This window comes from Perognathus longimembris, chromosome 15, assembly GCF_023159225.1.
Source record: "Perognathus longimembris pacificus isolate PPM17 chromosome 15, ASM2315922v1, whole genome shotgun sequence".
Classification (NCBI taxonomy): domain Eukaryota; kingdom Metazoa; phylum Chordata; class Mammalia; order Rodentia; family Heteromyidae; genus Perognathus; species Perognathus longimembris.
This window is the reverse complement of record NC_063175.1, coordinates 7550847-7574671: the sequence shown is the minus strand read 5'-3', so window position 1 is coordinate 7574671 and position 23825 is coordinate 7550847. Positions and strand designations below refer to the sequence as shown.

General features: G+C 36.1%; 1 protein-coding gene across 7 annotated transcripts in view; it reads right to left on the bottom strand.

Annotated features, from left to right (window-relative positions):
• Window positions 1-23825, bottom strand: part of Ptprm (protein tyrosine phosphatase receptor type M) — a 767348-nt gene that overhangs the window by 447997 nt on the left and 295526 nt on the right. For all 7 annotated transcript variants that reach the window (XM_048363182.1, XM_048363174.1, XM_048363176.1 and 4 more), the window contains exon 5: window positions 10022-10137. In XM_048363182.1, the coding sequence (XP_048219139.1) occupies window positions 10022-10137 (116 nt within the window). The remainder of the gene's footprint in view (window positions 1-10021; window positions 10138-23825) is intronic.

The window sequence follows — 23825 nt, the reverse complement described above, 5'->3', positions numbered from 1 at the left end:
CTCACTCAGCTCTCCAAAAGCAGTCATTAGAATGGGAATTTCTAGTTCATTTCTCCTGTGAAGCAGGCTACCAAACAGGAATTTTTCTCATCCCTATTTCTACCACGAAGGCTACAAATCTTGTAGAGGTCCCTAGTGACCTTCTCCCTCCCTTGACTGCTGAAGCCTCTCATGTGAAAGGTGGCTGTCCCATATCCAAAAAGAAGGGTAGCACACAGACAGAAACCATTGGAACTAAGTCTTGCTACTGTGCATAGAAACAGTTCTTCCTGGTCTTTGATTTTTCACTTTCTAAAGGCTCTGGGTCACATACAATGTACATTAAATAACGTTTATGCTTTTCTCTCGTTAATATGTCCTGTGTAATGGAAACTGAGCTACAAGCTACCACCGTTAACTTTCCCTATGTCTTCCCCACTGCTGCTCACTGTGCTCTCAGTGAGTCCTCACCTGACTGTAGAGGAGAAACAGAAATGTGCTCTTGCTCAGTACAGCACAGCTGTTCCTTTTGAAAAAGAAAACAATGACCATTCTGGTGCGGTTTTCTTCCTTACTATGGCCATTCTCTATTACTCCTTGTAGGAAACAAGTCCCAGGAATGCAGACAGCTCTGGCACTCATTTGACTGCTTTGTCTACAGCACAGCACCCATGCCATCCATATCAACAGGGAGGAGGTTGTCTGATGACAGCATTATATAGCATTTGATGAAGGACTGAGTGATTAATGATTTTAGGAACATCAAGGTTCTCAGAAGTGAACTAAACAGGGAGCGTGGCCAGCTCTGCTGCTTCCAACTCTAGCTAAGTACAGAAAGACAAGAGAATCCTTCTTCCTGTTGGTCTTTCCTCACATCAGTACTCACCAGAGAGGACAATGTGTTCAGAACCTTGGTACCACTGCATGTAGGGGGCCTAGGGCTCCTGTTATTCTAACAGAACAAAACAATGCCATATATATTGGGTATGTTGGGTAGAGCTAATAAGTTTGTCAGTTGGATTCTTCCCAGTTCCCCCAGGGTAAGAGAATACCCTACCAAGTCCGTCTAACTTCAAAGCATGGCAGGTGAAGTCCTTCCTTTTACTCAGTAGGATGTAAAGAGTTCATCATGCAAAACAGCCTAAGATAGGATTACTGGCAACAAAAAACAGACAGTCCATGCAAAGAAGCATGACACCTGCTTGTTCAGGGCTCTTAATGGACTTTCTGCTCTATCCTTTGTTAACTTAATAAGAGACCCATAATGACAATGCCTGAGAGAAAATGATCTTACTGGGTTAAATACAGCCCTTTAAGAAGGAAAGAGTGTCTTTAAATGCATGCCTATTTCAATTTGAGCAAGCCAGAAAAAAAGTACTGATAGTTATTTAAATTATACTTACAACCTTCTTTAAGCAATGGACTAACTGGAGGACTTCTAAATGAGCAGTAATTTACCAGCAAAAAGATACATATTAAGTCTTTCAGGAATAGTGTTGTGATAATCAGAGCAATGATTGAAAGAAATTGAGGCCTGGGAAGTTAGCAGCACTTGCTGGCAAATTAATCAATCTCAGGCACTCTGGAGTAGTTCTGAGAGGGTGAGCACAGGGGAGATGAGCTGGGTCCTTCCTCAGAAACACAGGTGGGAATTAACCTGTACTTTTTCAGCAGCAAAACCAGTGTGTACTATCCCACCTCCAAACATGCCCACTTGTACCATGCTGATCAGCCCCTAAAGGACCAGGAGTCATTTTCTTTGAAATGTTTCATGCAATTTAAATTCAATATTAATTGGGTATCTCAATAAATGTACTCTCTGTACCTTTGGCTTTTTAACAGTTCAAACAAAATGTTACTATAAAGGCACAGAAGTGACCTTCCTTCTTGGAAATGAAAGGACCAGGGCCATGTCTGTCTTCCCTTCTCATAGGAGAGTCTCTGATTTTTGGAAACAAGCAAGTTTCCCCCTCATAGAAATTTTTTTTAAAAGACAAGGAAAAAAGCTGTGGCATTGATCAAGATATATTGCATTCACAACTGCTTTGTTACATGGTTAAGTCTTTTGTAAAACTACTTAAAGATAATTTAAAAGAAAAGAAAATCATTCACAGGATTTAGAGTTCATGGGCCCAATGGAAGCAGCCATTACAATCAGTGGCTGAAACTGATGCCTGATTCTCATCTCCCTTCTGCATGGCACCACCCTGACCTAGACCCAATATTAATTGAATACCTCAGTAAATGTACTTTCTCTACCAATTGAAATTCTTGACCTTGAAGGTACTGTGGAGCAGGAAGGACTCTTGTGTGAAGTACAAGATCCTCCTATTTTTCCATGACTGACTTAGATAATGTCACAAAGTAAACTTTATTAATTTCACCCACAATCTCAACACACATTATACTGTTTCACCAACATGAAATAAATCTCAAATTAAATTGAAGTAATTGCAAATCATGCTAAGTCAAAACACAAGGCATAATAAGCTTTAAGGTCTTTCAGTCTAAATGTTCAACATTGTATCATATAGTGCTACAGCTGGAGAGATAACTGATTAAAACAATAATGGATGTGATTTTCACCTCTCAAGTTTCAGACAGGAAATGGTTACTATAGCAACAGAAGGCATTTTTCTGTGTACTCCTGGTATTTTCTGATGGGAAGTGATGTTAAATTTATGCTTTAATATATATGGTACAAAATACTCTTTAAGTTTGCCAAGGGAACCATAATTTCACTTCATCATAAATCATTTTATGGCTTTTGTATCTAGGAACAAAGCAGTTTTGATATACCATTATGTTTTTTTTCATTGCCCTCATAATCTATAAATGAAGCTAAACACTACCATAGATTGTTGACCACATGCATGCATTCAAATACAAAAAGCAAAGGCAACACTACATGCTCAAATACAATTTTAACTTTCAATTCTGAGAGAGATGACTATTTAAAATTACATAATGTTTATGAATCCCTGGGAAGTGGCTAGATTTTTCTCCTCTACTCAAGGAGTATTATGGTTCAGGAAGGCAAAAATTCTAGACAAGTGTAGACTGAATTATAACCCCAGCGTTGATTATGAATAATGTCTCCCTAAAAACTTCACTAATATGCTTGACTCACCGTTTCTTCTTCTATAAGTGGACGTAGACTGAACTCCTCACAGAGATCAATGGAGAACTTTGAGAGGACATAGCTATGTCATCCAGGGTCCTCTCTAACCCACACCAGTAGTCAATGTCATTCTACTTCCTTTATTTCAAATATCTGATGAAATCACAGCAATAAAAGTACAACTCATACAATCTATAGTTTGTTCATTCATTAGTCAAATTCTCCAGGACACTAGAGAAACTGTTTTTAATGAGAAACATTTTAGGTTAGGGAAAAAAATGTCCCAGCTGTACTTGTCTTCCCATCATCCAGTCCCCCCTCCCCCAATCCACATCTCTCTTTCTCTTGCACTAAACTTATCTGAGTTCAAATAAAGAATTGGGCAACAAGTGAAATATTTTTTAAATCATTCGTCCTAGGGACTGAAATCAGGGCATAGGCACAGTCCCTGGGCATTTGTGTTCCAGGCACTCTACCACACCTCCTCTTCTGGATTTTTGGTGGTTAATTGGAGGTAAGAGTCTCACAGACTTTCCTACTCAGATTGGTTTCAAAGAATGATCACCAGATCTCAGCCTCTTGAATAGCTAGGATTATAGGCCTCAGCCACAAATGTCCAGCTAAAACAGTCTGACATCAAATTACCCTTGCCCTTAGGAAAATTATATTCTAAAATTAAGAGTTTCTATTGCATTTCATTCTTCACAGAAAGAAGTGAATGGGAGAAATTTTATTCACCTACTACAATGGCACAGGTGTAGATAGGGCCACACTCTGCTGGAATATCCTCTTAGGGATATATTTCTTGTAACATGAGGGAAGTAGGGGAAAATTACAACAGAATACAAAAGTTCAGGGAAAGGAAAGAAGAAAAAAGATTTTGGAAAGATAATGTATTGGTCCTCTTGGCTGCTAAAATCACACTAATAAATAACTGGTTTTCTAAGATTTGAAACCCTTCCTGATATCTGCTGTGGCTACTGCAACAGTGGAAAATACACCATCAGGTTCTCTATCGCCTCTTCACATCCCAGTCTGGACAGGAGCTGAGGGCTTGGCACAAGTATCCCAGAAAGATATACATGGTTCCCTCTTGGCTCATCATCCTGTTCCAGGCATAAGTGTGTCTGTGTGAAGTGTCACTGTTGGAGATACATGACTGGCAACAAAGCCACTAAGCTTGTGGTTCAGCAAGTATTCAAGGAGCATATAGAGTACTCCACCAATAGGTACAATTGTAGATGCCAGGCTATGCCAGTAGTAAGTTATGTAGTAAGATACTTCACAGTAACATTATCTTATGTCCCTTTTTAATTTTTTTTATTTTTTTGCCAATTATCTTATGTCCTTAATTGATGTACATAATAAAATCATTTAGAAAGACCACTGTGGTACTTTCTTCCTAATAAGAATAAAGATGTTTGTGAAAGAGGAAAACTCAGCTATATAAACTATGATGGACTCTAAAATTCTGAAGTTAACTTAGATATTTTTACAATAAATCTTAGAGTATCCAGCTAAAAATTACATGTAATACAACATCACTTCCTTAAGAAAAAAGTCCAAGCTGGGAATATGGCCTAGTGGTAACAGTGCTTGCCTGGTATACATGAAGCCCTAGGTTCAATTCCTCAGCACCAAATATATAGAAAATGGCTGTAAGTGGCACTGTGGCTCAAGTGGTAGAGTGCTAGCCTTGAGCAAAAAGAAGCCAGGGACAGTGCTCAGGCCCTGAGTTCAAGGCCCAGGACTGGAAAAAAAAATGAGAAAAAAAAGTCCAAGTGGCCAAATTTACTAACTTGCAATAAGAACACAGTAAAAGCATGAATACATGCATACATAAGTACACATGTGAGAATTTTTTCATGAATAAAATAGATTTACCCACAATACATACCCTCAATACTGTGTGTGATTATGCTAAAGTTTTCTATATTTTCTAGACTTATATTTTCATAATAATCAAATTAGGAATTTAATTTGAAGACTGTTCCAAATTCAGAAGTTACACACTTGTGTAATTCTGTAAAGTAAGCCACTGAAACATAGTAGGTGCCTCTGTCAAGAAAATGGTTTTCTTCCAGGTTTCCTTTGACAGCTGCTATTCACTCAATGAATAAATGCCTCCTCATTGTCAAGAAAGTACAGCATGTAAGCCTTCTGTCATTTGTCTGGACCTACTCTGGGAACCACATGGTAGCTAAGTGAGAACAGCAGGGGAATGAATGAAAGGTCAGAAGTTAGGAAAACAACTAAACAGGACCAGATGCTGGTCAAGAAGAGGGTAGAGAGCTCCAGAGTGACATCCCCTGACAAAAAGGTGTACATACTACTCTTAGGTAAGCAAAGGCCAACATTAGCCTGTTTCGGTTACTACCTTCAGTTAGTGAAAAACTCAAATTAGTGTTATAATTATGAAGGCCCAAGAGAAGTAAAAATATTGAAGATAAAATTTGAAATGCTCAAGAAAGAACAATAATGAGTCTACTATACCCTTACCTGGCTTACAGGATCAACGACTGCATAAAAAATAAGCAACTCAAAAATTCCCACAGAGCAAACATGTATTAAGGTATTAAAGCATATTAAACATATATGAAAAGGAAAGCTAAAATTTAATTTCCTCTTCTCAGTGTGTGGGGGGAGGAGAGGAAAGGAGCAAGGGAGAACAAGAAGAGGGGAGGGAGGAAGAGAGAATATAAATATGCAGGTACATCTTCTGAAATATTTTCAAAACATTTGTTTTAGCATCTCATACAGATGATTATGTCTGATAATATTAGAACTTCATTGCCTAAAAGTTTTGCACTGCTATAAAGTAGTTCTATAAATTATGTCTTCCCAAGGAAGACTGTCTGCAATGTGTTCTAAGAACAGTATAGGTATAATAATGGATCTTCATTCACTAGGTTTAATTTTGTTGTACATGGTTTGAAAAAAAACCTCTCACATTGGCATTAACCTGTGTGGCCCACAGATGCAGTGGAAAAACAGAAACAGATGGGACACATCTGCTAATTATAAACATTTTTCCATTGGCATCATTATCAGACTTATTCATATTATGATTTTATGAAGACTACAACAAGAATTATATTTAAACTACACTTCAAACACTCAAATTCCTGGCCATTTCTTACAGGTAGGGCTCAATATGTTCATGGCATAAACGTGGAAAATTCTCCTATGTTCAGATGTTAATTATGTAAGTTGGTTAGAGCCTGATTCCTCCCACAAAGTACTCAATGTATATGATCAACTCCCCTTCCTTTTAGATAGCACAGTGGAATTAATGAGTATGAAGCACAGGTAGTGACAGATGGTTAGACTATTCCTAACCATGCCAGTTCCCTCTGTGACCCAGGTCAATCCTCACCCTTAAGCTCCTCATCTATAAAACAGACACAACAAGCACCTGTAAAACTCCTTGCCAAACACCTATGATGGGGCTCATGTAGTACAACACACATAATGACATATTTTGCAGGTGACTATACTAAAAGAACCGAGGTGTCACAGATTAAAGATGCATTATAAATTTTGAAATCTAGGTGAGATTCATATCACAGAGAGAAAAACGAAACATATTTCTTCTCATTAAACTGTCTGCCAGCATCTCAGAATTACGTTGAGGACCCAAGTGGGTTTATGTGCAAAAATGCATTTTGCTACTGTAAAAGCTTTAGCATGTTGCAAGTTAAAATTCTCTAACAGAAATACTTAGGAAAAGTATTTCAAATTGAATAGTTCTTATGATTTTGAGTATATGCATATACATAATGATTTTTAAATGCAAAGTTCATTTACATTTCAGGCACACTTGAAGATGCTGGTAAAGGATGCTGGTCTTCTATTAGGAGCTATTACTAAAATAAACCTCCTAACCAGGGCACATAAATCATAAGTTTTTCCAGAATCACAATGATTCGCAAACCAAACAGCATCCTCAGTGCAGGAAAAGCTGAGATTGTCTTAAAACCCAAACTCATCTATATTATCCTCCTCTTAACCTAGATTTGAAGTAAACTGCAGGACAACACACATAAGGAAAAAAAGGCTGGAAAGTAGGAAAAGAGTCAATAGTTCTAATGGGAATGAATTATTGACATTTATGCTCTCAAATAGGGCAAGCTCCCAATATCCACTGATTCTGTACCCAAAGATTAAACAAATCACAGGTCAAAATATGTGAAGAAAAATAAGCCCATACATTTAAAGATATAGAATGTTTTCATTGTCATAATTTCCTAAATTATTCAAAAGAGCAAATACCGCTATTGCATTGTATTATGTCATCAAAAAATCATTGAAGTGTATGAGAAGATGTGCATAGCGGATTAAATACAAATGTAATACAATTTTACATAAGCCACCTGAGTACCTAAGGATTGTAACATCCACAGAGATCCTAGACCAATCCCCCAATGATATAGAAGAACTACTACAGTGGTATCAGTTGTATACTATGTTTGGCTCTTTCTCTTCCAACTTATAATATATATTGCATTTTACTTCAGACAATTGATTTGCTGAGTCTCACCCCAGATCAATTAAAGTAGAATTTATGAATAGGCAAAATGTTCTTTAAAATCTTCTCTAATAATAGTGGAGGCAGGGTTGAAAACTCTATATTAAGACCTGGCCCCACCTTCTTTCACCCCCAAGCAACAGCAACTAGGTTTCTCTCAATAACATGACAAATTCTCTTTAAAACTGTGATTAAAAAAACAATTAAAGATTACTAACCCTACATTCAAGTTTAAGCAAGAGTTTTTCAAATTCAGAACATCTACCAAAACATTTTCCAAAACAAATTTTAAAAATGAACATACATCTTCTCAGCATGCAGTAAACTATTAGGTGTATTTTGGATGAATCTATGCAACAAAGAGCCCACACTACATACATTCCAAATAGTCATACAATCAAAACTGATTGCTCCATAAAAATTAAATTTTGTAGAAAAACACCAAAAGTAAATCATTTTACTTTTTTTTGGCCAGTCCTGGGCCTTGGACTCAGGGCCTGAGCACTGTCCCTGGCTTCCTTTTTGCTCAAGGCTAGCACTCTGCCACTTGAGCCACAGTGCCACTTCTGGCCATTTTCTGTATATGTGGTGCTGGGGAATCGAACCCAGGGCCTCATGTATACGAGGCAAGTTCTCTCGCCACTAGGCCATATCCCCAGCCCCTAGTTTTACTTTTTAAAGGTAGTTAATTCCATGTAGGAAAAGTAAATAAAAGAAAATCTGTTTTATTCTTAATCACCAGGTAGTCAATCTGAATAACACTCAATACAGTCTTTAGCTGAAAAAAATAAATCATCTATCCTTAACATCAGGAATTTAAAATAACTGAAAAGTGGAATAAAATGGGGGGAAAAGTTCAGTACTAACAAAAAATTTTACATGGTATAAAAAAATCTTAAAATAGTGATTAAAACTTTTTAGAAAAAAAATTCGATTTAAATTATATACTTTCAGTCTTGTGTATATAGGCCTCTTTCGTGACTGAAACAGGGTCAGGATATAAGTGTGACATCAGGCAGAGGGTAAGGCACCCTGTGTGGAGGATAAAGCATAGTCAAGTGGACTCCTCTCCTCAGCACACTCCCATCTGACAACCCACTGGGGTCTCATCTTGGGAGAGTGCAATAAGCTGTCTCCCATTTTCTCAGAAACACAGCAATGAAAAATGAACACTTATTTAAGTAGTAATAATTATAAAGCACAAGGAATTTAAAAGTTAGTGTCTTAGAATCATATAATCACATCACAATCAGGTCCCACCAGAAAGAAGGGTGATGAGGCAGAGAGGTGACCGATGTCAAGGAAAAGCATGGGGCAGGAAAAGCAGAGGATGTGTGGAATAGCACATGCAGAAGGGTTGACATATGAAGTTATGCACAGCTCAGTAGCATAATCAATCTTATAATTAATAAAATAACTATTTCTAAAAGCCTACGTTGTGGTTTCATGGTAGAGCTCAGGCCAAACTTGAGTGAGGAGCTGAGTAAAGGGAGTGGCGGAGAGAGAGAGGTGGGAAGGAGGGGGAATGGGAGAAGAGAAGAGAGGTTCATGAAACTGTCGTGCAAAGTAGACAGGATGGGAAAAACTGTACAATGATTCATTCAAGTTATATTAAAATTATGCGCATCTGACATTACAAAATTATATTTATCGAAATGAACTCCAGGAAGTGGAAATGAGATTTTTTTTCCATGGTTGCTGCTTTTGTTTTCCTTTTTGATTTGTTTTTTCATTTGTCTTTGAGAGGGCAAAGGGGACACAGAAATGAAGGGAACAAAGGACAAACAAATGCAGCAATAGTGCTCACTAGACACTACTTTGAAAATGAACTATACAACTCGTGAGAAACGAGGAGTGAGGGAAGGGGTGATATTATTCAAAAAGAAATATACTCTCTATCTGCCTTACGTAACTGTAACCCCTCTGTATATCACCTTTATAATAACAATAAAATAAATGAAAAAAAAATTTACTATATACTTGAAATGCTTGAAATTAAAAGACGTGTTACTAACCTCTAGATTAAAGTGAATTGCTTGGAACTCCACGTTACATAAAGGCATATTGTGTACATGTGCAGAGCATCTGTATATGTGAGATGCTCTTGATATTTTCTTAGGGAAAAAAATGGGGAAAGGTATTATAATTTGCAATTTAATAGTGAAAAGTAATTTTCCCACATGATCTACCACAAGAGATTATTAAGTGAAAACACCAAGGGGTAACAAGGAGTTTGGAAAATATGTGAGGAGGGAAAGAGTCGCTTATTATGCACAACACCCAGGAATGTGGCGCATCCTACACTAGGGCCCTGACAAGACTGCCTGTGTGCGGATCCCCCCTCCAAGGTGACTCAACCTCACGGCTGGCATTGTGGTGTAAGGTTACTATACCTGCAGCCAGAGCCTGTCGCCTGCCACGGTCCTCCCAATGGCGCTGCACTGAAAGGTGGCGAACTGGCCAGCATTCACCTCCACATTCTGAATCCGCAGGAAGTGGGGAGTTCTGGCTACGTGAAGAAAAGAAGTTAGATATTAAAAGTGGAGATCTAAACTAACAGGTATCCTTTTCAATCTACCTGCAATTTGGGACCTTTCCATAATGCTTTTGCTTATACAAGCTATAATGATTTCACTATAAATTGTACAAGATATCAAGGAAGTTTGGGATATGTACTTTTTGTAAAAGAAGAAAACAGTCAAGCAGTCTCAGACAGACTAAAAGAGAAGATATCTTATTGTTCCTGCTGTGCAAATTATCATAGCTCAGCAGTCTTCTTGTAATAACAGATCTGTATTAATAAAGATTATACTGAAGCCTAATTGATGTTTTGAACAAAAACATATTAGATATTTATACTAGCAACATGAAAAGAACAGTAAGAAGTTAAATGATGTTGTCAAGGAAACTCTAAAACCCAAACACAGAGCTGTGCATAATACATATTTTAATACGACTAATTGGTATGCAACATTACTTGTGTAATATTTTCCAGCTACCAAAAATACTATCCCTATAGACACACTCTGTAATGCTGCCTGCAAAGGCCTTAGCCCAGTAGTTTATGCAGAGGCTTTTTAATTCAAGAAGAAAGAATGATTCCAGATGCTAAGAAGCATTGTCTCATAATGTACATTGTCCATATGGGACAGCTGTTCCAAAAAAGGATAATTCTATTTGGTGTGAGCAGCACGGATCAACTTCTTCAGTGCATGAAAACTGGTATCCAGGAACTAGAATGACAGGTCAGATTCTAAATGTTCTGCAACTTCTTCTAGAAAACCGTTCTGTCACCATAATGGTAGAATGAAAGTCAGGAAGAGAACAATCACTTTTTTCTGATTGGGACACATAAGGCAGGATAATAATGAGAATAAATTTGTTATGCCTTGAAATTTGATATTGCAAATGGAAATTCAGGCGATGTATAGATGCTTTCAAGGAACTGTGCCCTATCATTGAGTACTCAGTGATTATGAACTACCGTATATTTGAACGTGAGCAGAACTTAACTAGGAATGGAAGTAGGTTACAGCCACAGAGCAAAAAGATGCACTTAAAATCAATAAAATGTAGGAAAATCCTATTTCTAATTTGGAGGCCACAAATAACTTAATGTATTCATGATATTTAGCATGTAAAATGGCTTCCAACCACAAAGTAATTCAGACATTTGTTTCTTAATATCAATTTATTAACATACAATTCTATGGACTCTATTTCACTGATTTAAAATAAATTATGCCTTGCTCAAACATAAGATTCATTATGTGTTTTTCAAAGATCTCTGTAAAGACCCAAGTTCAAGCCCCAGGACTGGCACATACACTCGCAAAAAACAGAAAGTCCTCTCTTTAAAAAAATCCTAGGTCAATTTTTTCTCCTGTCCTTGGTTCCTGAGAAACTAGAAATCCATTTTTTCTCTAGAAAATGGTGGAGGTCAGAGGGACAGCATTTATTGAATACCTATGTACCCTAGAGTCTCCCTCCAAACCCAGGAGTCACAAAAGTTTGATGAGGTAGATATTTTACCTTTTTTGGGGTGGGGGGGGGCAGTCCTGGGCCTTGGACTCAGGGCCTGAGCACTGTCCCTGGCTTCATCCTGCTCAAGGCTAGCACTCTGCCACCTGAGCCACAGCGCCCCTTCTGGCCGTTTTCTATATATGTGGGGCTGGGGAATCGAACCAAGAGCTTCATGTGTAGGAGGCAAGCACTCTTGCCACTAGGCCATATTCCCAGCCCTTACCCATGTTTTCACTGGAGGACTTGAGGGCTCTGGGCTAGAGAAGGAGAGTGGAATCTTGGGATTACCAGTTCCAAAGTACAGGCAAAAGCCAGTGCATCACATTGCCTCTCTAGCTTTCCCTTTACTTCTGTCATTTCTAATGATCCTCATCCAGCTTAGGTGACTCTCTGTCTGCCTGTTGGAATTGAAATTTTTCAAGACTATTCCTTCCATGAAGTTTCTATAGATTCTCTCAGCTGGTCTTTACTATCACAAATATACACACATACATACATACATACATACATATACATATACACACATTTATACAAATATGCATACATACATACATATATATGCATGTATATATACACGTATGTATATATGTATGTATATATGTATATGTTTATATACATACACATACACACATATATACACACACAGACACATGTATAAATTGTAGATATATATACATATGTATAACTTATTAGTGTATTTTATACCTGGCTCACAGCTGCAACTTTTAGAATAAAACTTTAAGATCCCCATTGTAGTATCCATCTTTATATTTTAAGTACATATGTGATATTATGTATGTATGATATTTCCCTACCTCTTTATCACTTCTTGGGATATTACCAAATTAAGAAAGCAATAAATTCTCTTGCAACTGATTAGAGCACAATCTGCGTTTATGTAAATTGAATATCCCTAAAACTCTCAGAATATGTTAATCAAGACATTGTACTCACAAAATGCTTTGTCATATGGCAAAAAAATAAAATTACACCATTGTTTGTTTTAAAGAAGAACCCAAATGTTAAAGTTTATATGACTTAATGAATCTCTGACAAATAAGACTGGTTGGCTTAGAGATGGATGGGTGGACAGATGGATGAACAGACAGAGGGAAAAGAGAGAGAGGGCAAGAGTTATCTTCTGAATTACTGGAACTATTATGCAGCATATGTTTGTATTCTACTTGGGTTTACTAGACAAATATGCTAGAGTTTTATTTACTAGACATTAAAGTTAATTATTTTAATCAAGTTAAGACATTTTAACAAGTTATTTAAACACTGTTTTACAATAAATTTATATAAAATAGTTTCCAAACTATTTTATGGTAACTTGCAACTAATACAATGTTAAGCCTCAGACATTCCTAAAATGTTTAGATCACTTCTAAGTCAAATAATATATGATTTAGCTTATATATTTTTGGTTTCTCCTTCTTACAAAGAAACTAAGAATATATGGATCTCTTCCCAAGCAGTACGTTATTTTGCCACATTATTCAAATTGTTTTTTTCTTTTGCTATGAAGGAGCATATCTACCTATAAGATTTGACGATGACATATTCATAAAATTTGCTAGTCTTCTATACAACTCTGAAATATGGAAACAGTTCACAATCCTTTTTATTTTTTCTTCGGTCTTGAACTCTGGGCCTGGGCACTGTCCCTTAGCTCTTCAACTCAAGTCTAGTGCTCTACCACTTGAGCCACAGTGCTACTTAAGGTTTTCTGGTGGTTAATTTTAAATAAAGAGTCTCACAAACGGTCCAGTCTGAGCTGGCTTTGAACTATAATCCTCAGATCTCAGCCTCCTGAGTAGTTAGGATTAAAGGTGTGAGCCACCAGCACCCAGCACAATTGTTTAGACATCAGTTTTCTCAATAAAATAACGGTTGCTAATGATTAAAAAGTATAATTGATATGACATTTTTTCTTCTTTCAAAAATGATAAAATATTGATCTTGAACTGGTTTAGATATTTCTCATAGGGCCCTGAAAAAAATCTCAAAAAGCTTTATTTTTTCTCTCTGCAGAAAGATATAAAAATAGTAATAATTCTCTATATTTGATGTATTGACTGACATAAAAAGCATCATCTAATAAAAAGAGTAGTTTACCCTCTCAGGTTATATTTGCATGAATTAATAGTATTAACATAAATATTTCAAGAGTCATAAAATGCTAATTCTCTAGCTGTTAATAAAGAAAAATGGCATGCTATTAGTCATAATTCCAGTTATTATTTAAAATGTTGTGTTTTAATGAAATAAATTCCCTCATTAGAATTTGAAGCTATTATAACTAGAGTTGTTTTCTTAATTTTCTTTCAGGATTATTGTTAGTATATAAAACACAGCAGTCAGATAGGGAAAATGTAGGGATGCATTTAGATACACAGAGATGTCATGAAGAGTATTGTCAAGTAAAACACTTGATCTAAAGAATATGCAAAAATAAATCTTGAATAAACTTTGCTTATTTAACTAAAGCAGGGACTCTGCAAAATACAGTTTCTATTAAATCCTCTTAAGGAGCTTTCTGCTAATTTAGCCTGTGCTAACCAACAGCCCAATTTAGTCTGTTACTAACCAATAGCCCAATAGAGCTTTATATACCCTAAAGTCAATATCTTCCCTTATTTCTGTTAAATTTAGTGGGTAAATATTTATCTTTAGCTACACAGAGAGGTTGCCATTACTGAACACACCAACCTGCCTGTGATGGGAAAAACATTGTCTTCTTTTCCCCCATTAGTCTGTCAGCTGATTTGTAGTCCTCAAACACAGAAACTAAGGCAGAATAAAGTATCAAGGCAGATACTGGATTCCCTTGTTGTGTTTCTGTGAGTTAAAAGCTTATACTACTGTTTATACTCAGTATGGTAAGTTGCTTCAATTAATGATGTCTTCACCAGGCTCCCCAAATCCTGATTTTGTTTATCTCACTGCAGGTCACTAAAATTGAATCTCCAAAACAAGATGCTTCACACACCCACTCATTGTTCATCATAACTTACTGCTAGGGTTTAGATATGGCTGAAGTGTGTTCATGTTATAGAACATTGGTCTTCTGGAGGCCAGTGGCAGGAGATAATATGGAACATTTAAGAGTTGGTGCCTATCTGGGAACCAATGGCTCAGGGTTATACTCCTACCTACATAGGACGTTGAGATCACAGATCCCAGTTAGAGCTAAGATTACAGGTGTGAGTCACTGGAACACAACTTATTTTCTTAGTCTTGTAACAATGTCTTTTAAATTTTGCTCAATGTTTTTTTCCCTTTCTTTCTTTCTTTCTTTCTTTCTTTCTTTCTTTCTTTCTTTCTTTCTTTCTTTCTTTCTTTCTTTCTTTCTTCCTTTCTCCTCCCTTCCTTCCTTCCTTGCTTGCTTCCTTCTTTCCTTTCTTCCTTCCTGTTGGTGGTGGGGCTTGAACTCAGGGCCCGGTTGCTGTCCCTAAGCTACTTTTGCTCAAAGCTAGCACTCTACCACTTGAGCCACAGCTCCACTTTTGGCTTTTTTTCTGATTAATTGGAGATAAGAGTCTCAAAGGCTTTCCCACCTGGGCTTGCTTTGAACTGTGATTCTCTCAGTCTCCCGAGTAGCTAGGATTACAGGCTTGAGCCACTGATGCTGGGTGAAATACTTAATTTTAACTACATATTTATTTATAAAAAGGAACTTGTTAAAGATTCATGCATTTCTACTTAATTTCTACTTAATTTTTATTGCTGATGATGCTGTTTAAAGGAGAAAAACCTGTAGTCTGTTGAGGAAACATATGGAATGATCTAAAACTTGGCTGGGAAGTTAAACTATAGTTAAAACATGCTCACAGTGAACTCTGGAATGCCCACAAATATTATCTGCTGTACCTATAGGAGCTGAAGGAGATGAAAACCAAATCCACAGAAGTAAAACCAGGGTGGGAATAGGGTAGACAATGAAGAAAAAACTACACTAGACTGGGAAGGTAGTGCTTGTCTGTAACCACAATACTTGGCATGTGAGAGCAAGATGATGATGAGTTTGAGGTTACCTTGGCCTACATTACAAGACTGTCATAAAACAAGCAAAACAAGTGACTCAGGCCTATAATCCTAACTACGCAGAAGGCTCAGATCTGAGTCAACTGGGATCAGTTCAAGGTCAGTTTGGGCAGACAAATCAGCACAAACATCATCTCCAAATAACCAACAAGAAGCTAGAAATAAAGTCCTGGCTTAAGTGGTAACAGCCATGGACAAAAACATCAAGAAAGAGTGGAAGAACTGAGCTCAAGTAGTGATACACACATATAACTCAAACAACATCAACACACAGAATACTCTGAAAAATTCTACTAAACCAAAATGGAAAGCTCTCAGTACACGGAAGAATCCCCTTCTGGCACACTTAACTATAGTGGCTATATTTTTACAAGGACTGCTTCAGGAGATGTAGGGAAAGTTCTGGGCATTGCATGTAACTCTCAGAACAATCTTTCACTACTACAGGGACATCATAGGCTCTAAATTGGATAATCACTACCTTTCTGCCTTTTTGATGGCTGCCACTCACTTTTTTTTTTTCAATTTAACAAGATACTGTCAACATTTTTCCTAATGAAATTTCCACATAAAATTTTCTGAAAAACGGATTATTATATACCATTTTCTCAACAAGAGGTCATTTCTCTCCCTCAGAGGACAGCTGATGTGGTGGCACTGCCACTGGTATCTAGTGGGCAGAAGACAAGGATGCTGCTAAAGATGTTGAGATGCAAGACACCATTTCTGAAAAAGAACTGTGCAGCTGCAAATGTCAACAAAGCCTCAGGTGAAAAACTGATACACGCATACCAAAGGTTTGCACAGGGTTAAGGAAACATTCACCTGCTAGTGAAAATCTACAGAATGCCAGAATTCATAATTAGATACTTACCTAAATATTTAATTTTTCTTTGAGCTAAATAGTTACACATTTTCAAAGACTTTTGACATAGTTCTCAGTGTATGAAACACATCCTTGTCACTGCATACCTACATAATGCCAAGATTCATAATTAAATACATAAATGTTGAACTTTCCTTAGGTTAATTTTTTTAGAAATTAGTGTACTAAAAATAAAGCTACTCATTTTCAAAGACTTTTGATGTAACTGTCAAAGTATGTTCCCTAAACACATGTAACAATTTGCATTATTATCAGCAGTGTCTTAGCACCTCTTCAAAAATACTACTATTAATTTCTGTATTGTTTCTTGAGAAACTGATGAATAAACATACTCTGCTTTCTCTGACAACTTCTTCTTTTTTATAGTTACTGTAACATGATGTACGGAGGGGTTATAGTTACATAAGAGCATATATTTCTTTTTTTTTTTTTTTTTTTTGCCAGTCCTGGGCCTTGGACTCAGGGCCTGAGCACTGTCCCTGGCTTCTTTTTGCTCAAGGCTAGCACTCTGCCACTTGAGTCACAACACCACTTCTGGCCATTTTCTGTATATGTGGTACTGGGGAATCGAACCCAGGGCTTCATGTATGCAAGGCAAGCGCTCTTGCCACTAGGCCATATCCCCAGCCCCCATATATTTCTTTTTGAACAATGTCACTTTTTCCTTTACTCTCACCCAGTTTTCCCTCCCATCCCCACCGCAAGTTCTTAATAAAATATCTGAGAATCAGTCTGCTCTTCTATAGGATACTGGGTTGGGGAGGCTCCTTTCTTAATGGCAATGTTTTAAGCAATCATTACCTCCCAAAGAAATATATGTGGTAGGAGCTCAATCATCACTTTTGTCTAATATGTCAGCAGGGGCTGTTACGTTTCAGATTTTTTGCACATTTGAGGCCCAAGACACAATTATGTGACATGAGCCTTTCTATATATGCCTCGCTCTTCCATAAATAAATACATGTTGCACAAAACAAAGTTACCACTTCTGTTTAAAATTATTTTGCCCATCAAGTGGCCTTCTGAAAGACTGTTGGTGCATATTACTTGCACAATGAGCTTAAGGCCCAATAGACTTTGTGATTCTGTTCAGTTAGGTTTGGGGAAGCCCTCTCTTGGAACCCACTGCCTTCTGTTTAGCAAATAGCACTGCTTAGTTGAGAAAGAGACTTCTAAACCCCCTCCCCCCCAAAAAAATAGCACAACAAAGCCAGGCCTCCAATGGAAACCAGATGAAGACTTTCAAAACTATCCAGTTTAAGCATTTTTGTAAGTATCTATTTCAAATAGAAGATAATTGACCTGAATAGTAAACAATCAATCATCTACCAAGATGAATAAGACCAAGAGACAGTAGAATTGTATTTCCAAGATTAGTTTCTTCCAAGAACAGAGGTATCAAACATTCTACTATAATGCTGTATGAAAGTTTTTCGACAACTATCAAGGCTTATATAATTTTCCAAAGTTTTAAGAAGCCTGAATTCTCCCTGTCTGGAGCTATAAATCCTGGAACCATTTTCAGCTGGCAAGTGCTTTAAGGTGGATACAATTTTATGACTTGAGTTTCAGTACATTTGTGTTCAAGAATCAATACTCACCTTCTTTATAACTGCAGAATGCATACAAATATTCCTAAACCCATGCCTTAGTGGAATTTATTTCATTTGTAAAATAGGGTTGTTTTTAAAGTACCCATTTTAAAAGGGTGGCATAAAGACTAACATAAGATGACACAGGCAAGGTAGCACCGGTGCCTGGTACTTAGCCCCCCAAAATGATCTGCACTGTTTAAAATAACTGACCTAACACTGGAAACTGGAAAAGAGCCCAAGAAAAAGGGCTCTGCAACTAGGAAAGTTTAGATCTCCTGCTGAGCTATAAGCCCTGAACCTTACCAAGCTACTTTAATTGCAACTCCAGGTATAGCACCTTTAGAATGGAAATTTTCAATCTATCTCATATTCAAAAAGAAACATTATTTCTCTCTCCAAATTTATAGGCCCATTTGTCTCCTGGATACCCTTTCAAAATGCTCTGCCAGTTTTCTTCTAAACTCTGCAGGAGCCCTGCAAACTAAGTATCTTCCATGAATAACAAACAGGCTCTGGTATAGCTTTTCTATTCTCTCTCTTCTGACACCTTCTGTTGCTTTCATAAAGATGTAAGTTTCTAGGCATTAATTGATTTGATATTAACTTCCACACTCAAATAAGAAATTAGCACTAAGAAATCCTTTTTGAAGATGTGTCATTATTGATTCTTCAAAGCCTGCATCCAAATATTGGCAACAAGATCAGAGATCAGTGATCTTAAATGATGTAACAGATAAGCAGCTCCTAACCTCTTTTATTTTCCTTATGTCATAGGTTGAAACGAGCTCAAAGCATGCATAAGTGACAGAATTAAGAGTTGGCGATTCTCTATTGGCACAGGCTACCAAAAAGAGCCAATACTGCCTAATGTAACCTTGATGAACAATGTATTTTGCAAACATGTTCTAAATTTTAAAGTAGACACAGTAATTTATCCCATCTAAACCCTCATTTTATCTACTGAGGTTTTAGTATTCACAACTTATTCCAGTGTGTTTATCAAAATGCAGTGTATAATAAAGAGGGTTGACTGTCTGTTCTCCTGCACGTGTACATCCAACAGTGTTTCCAGTCTTAGATATTTTTAGTTTTTGGAGTATTTGTATATGCATACTGAGATACCTTAGGGATTCAAATATAACCTAGAAGCTGATTTATATTTCATATGTACCTCACAGACACTGACTAGAGGTAGTGTTATACGATCTTTAATGGGCCTGTGTTTTGGCTGTGACTTGTCACATGAGGTCAGTTATGAAATTTTCCTGTGTCTGGGCTCTAAAGTTTTCAAACTTAGGAGCATTTCAGATTTGGAGTTTTAACATTAAGAATTCTCAAGCTGAAAATAATATTAAGAAATAATAATATGAATATTTACTACATTCTTAGAATATGCTGAGTATGGTTCAAATTCTTTATGTACCTTAAAAAAAACTAAGTGTGTGTTTACCCTACAGGGAAAATGTTATTACTTTTCTCCATGCCATATGAGTGAGACTGCAGGCCCCCAAAGACCCACGCCACTCTGCAATCAAACCAGAAAAATCTCGATTTCAATGTATTTCAGGATCAAATTGTTTTTGTTTTGCTTGGAAGTTAAAAATAGTATTTAATGAAATAACTACTCAAGTGGAAATACATATGACATTCTTATCCAAGAAAAACAAGCTTCATAAGGTATATGAAAAACTACATATGTATCTTAAGACTAATTTCTTTGATGAAAAATCCAGATTAAGTTCTCTAACATGAAAATGAAACAAATTTTTAACATGAGTCCTGGATACTTCTCAATGAAAGAGCACCTGGATGTGTTTTTCAGTAGGAGATAGTTACGAAACAATTCTAATTGGTGCTTTACTAAGGTCATTTCATCTGCATGCCATAAGTCTTCATAAAAATCTAAATTTAAAAATAAGTAGTCAATGTATAGCAATACAGATAAATTAATGGAAAAATTAAAGGAGTTCTGTATCATTTTTATTATGCTATTATTTTATAAACTGTCAGGAAATTAAAGCAAATAGTTCCAAATTATTTAGATTACAGTATTCCATATGCCATATATGCAAATAACTTTCTATCCAATGTTTGGTATGGTAACATAAGAGAAGATTATATGCATCACAACCAACAAAATTAATCTTAGGACTGCGAGATTAGTTTAAAATAAAAAAGATAATCAATTGATACAACACACTGTACCAGTAAAATATAGAATAGTAACAATAATAATATGATAGACAAAGAAAAAGGCACTTGCTAAAACAAAAATAGCTTTTCATAATAAAAACACAACACGGTAGAAATAAAAGAATTTTCTTCTTGAAAACAAGCATTCACAAAAAACAGTCAACATCATACTGAGAGATGAATAGATATTTTCCTATGACCAGGAACAAGGTAAAGGACTTTCTACATCTAATCAACATTGTAGGAGGTTCACAGGAATAAGAAGGAAGGAAAAGAGGCACCATATTGGGTAACAATAGACTGTGTACTCTACTTGAAGTTGATGTGATATTGTAAAAGAAAATTCTTAGGAATTCACACAAAAAATAGAATCAATAAGCATGTTCAGCATGTCATGAGATATAATGAGCAATGAACAAAATTAATTGCATATATGTACAATGGTAAAAAAAATCCAAATCTGAAACTGAATGATCACATTTATAATAACATCATAACAAAATACAGAGGAATAAATTCTACAAAGTAAGAATAACATTTGTACTACTATAAAAACTTAGGAAGAAAATTGAAAAGACCTCAATAAAAGGAAAAGATATCTCATGTTCATAAATCAGCAACCTAATAGTATTAGGATGGCAATAATCATTCACTTGAAAGAACCTACAGATTCAGTGCAATTCCAATTACTTTACCACCTAATTTCTTTTAGTTGGAATTGATAGATCTTATGTTTTAATACATCTGAAAATAAAAGGAATTGAGAATAGTGTGTGTGTGTGTATATATATATATATGTGGCACATAAATATGCATCTGTGTATGTACATATATATATATATATATATATATATATATATATATATACATTGGTACTGGTATATGCACTTGGATTTAGGGCCTTAAACTCTAACTCAGCTGGCTTTCCCATAGCTGGTGCTCTAACAAAGCAATAACTTTTTTTAAGAGAGAAAATTGGGAGGCTACATAGATCCTAATTTCAAATTTTACTATAAAGGGCAGCTGCTGGTGGCTCATACCTATAATCCTAGATACTCAGGAAGATGAGATTTGAAGACTGCAGTTTGGAATCTGCCCAAGCAGGAAAGTTGATGAGTCTCTCATCTCCAGTTAACCATCAAAAAACCGTAAGTGGAGCTGTGGCTCAGTTGTAGAGTGCCATCCTTAGGCAAAAAAGGTCAGCAACAGCGGCCAGACCCTGAGTTCAAGCCCCATAAGCAATTAAAAAAACCCTCCCCTACACACAAAACTTAACTGTAAAATAACTAATCAAAACAGTATGGTATTAGCATAAGAAAAAATATATAGATCAATTTAAATGGAATTCAGGGTCCAGAATAGTGTTCATGAAATTCAGTGGGTTAGAACAGTCAGTCAGAAATGTAAAACCGGTTCTGATGAAGAACAAGTAATATTGGGAGTGGGGAGTATAACAGAGAGAATGAGTTAGGGTGAATATGGCTGAATATATTATGTATGTATATGAAAATAGCACAAGGTAACTTGTAATTGTTTTAAAAAGGGTGGAGGCAGAGTAAGAAACTATAATCGAGGACGTAAATGTTCATGATATCATATATGCAAGTTTGGAAATACCACAACAGTAATCCTTGGTACAACTAATATATGCTATTAAAAATAAGTGTAACCAATGCCCAACGTATGATACTGTAACCTCTCTGTACATCAGTTTGATAATAAAAATTTGAGGAAAAAAAGAAAAAAAAAAAAGCAAGGAAGCTCGTTACATTCACTTTCTCACTGATGCAATCTCCACTGCTGAATTTCACAACTGTATGGGCTTCTATATTATTTTTAATATGAAGAAAGCAGTAAGAGTTTATATCTAAAATAGCAAATAATATTTACTATATGTATTGTGTCATTGTACTATCATTGTATTTAAAGTGTATCATTGTTCTACATTTTATCCATTAATACTCTGGTTTAATTATGCACATTTCAAAAAAAAAGATATGCATTGAATTTTATGACTGCATTCTTTGTTAAAGGGTATCAAGCACTTTCAAAACAATACAAAACTTGTCTTCAGGCTGACACAATCTTTGCTTTTAAGTTACTCAAATATATGAATGACATTTATAAATTATATAGGATGGAAGACATGGTATTCACTATAACAAGCAGGTGACTAAAGAACCTTGATATCATTTGTTAGCATAGTTGTGCATGAATCATACAGAATAAACCCAGAGTTCTTACTGACATGATTACCAAACAAAAATATTAATACATCTGTTTTCATTTTTTTACTTTTAGAATTTAATTTCAATTTTAGAAATCAGGTTTAGTCTAGTCACAGCAGAGGATCACAAGAGCCCAATAGCTGTACCCTTATGAACACAAAAGATGATGCTAAGTGAAATGAACTCCATGTTATGGAAATGACTGTTATATCACTGTTGTAATTACTTTCAACATATGCTGTGAAACCGTAGCTTCTATTGTTGATGATCCTCTTGTATCCCCTTCCTGTGGTTGTACCTGCACTATCTCTCTATCTTATCTGAGTACATTGGAAACCATGTATACAGGTATTAGAACTAGGAAAGTGAAAGGGAATACCAAAATCGAGAGACACAGGGTAAAAACAGACAAATTATTACAAAAGCAATACTTGCAAAACTGTTTAATGTAAATCTACTGAACAACTCATGGGGGGGAAGGGAAAGGGGGAGGGGGAGGGGGGAATGAGGGAGGAGGTAACAAACTACAAGAAATCTATCCAATGTCTAACATATGAAACTGTAACCACTCTGTATATCAGTTAGACAATAAAAATTAAAAAAAAGAAAAAATAATAATAAGTGTAACCACAAACAATGCTAAGAAAACCAGATACACATGCAAAAAGAATGATGTACCACTTTCTAATGCCCTACACAAATCAAAACAATCCATAGGACTGACCTTAAAACAATTATATGTGTAGAACATATTATAGACAGAAAGTAGATCAATGACTGCTGAAGGCTGAAAGTGGGGAAAATGAGGAACACTGTTTTCGGGAGAAAGATTTCATACTGTAGGTGCCGTGTTACATAACTCTGTGAACATATAAACATCCCTGAATTATACACGTTAATGGGTAACATATGATGTATAATTCATATGACATTAAACTTGCTAAATTTGTGTGATTTAAAGGATGTAAAATTATCTGCTGGTACTGCAAGTTAATAATAGAAATGTCTACAGAGGCTCGAAAAGTTGTCAGCAAATATCTTTCATCTCAACACTTGGAAAGTAGATAAAGGAATACAAGACCAGTACAAGACCAATCTGTATCATGTGGTAGTACTCTGATACACGAGAGAGAGAGAGAGAGAGAGAGAGAGAGAGAGAGAGAGAGGGGCCTATGGATGTACATTTCCTAACAAATTACCTCAACCATAGGAAGCTGACAATGTG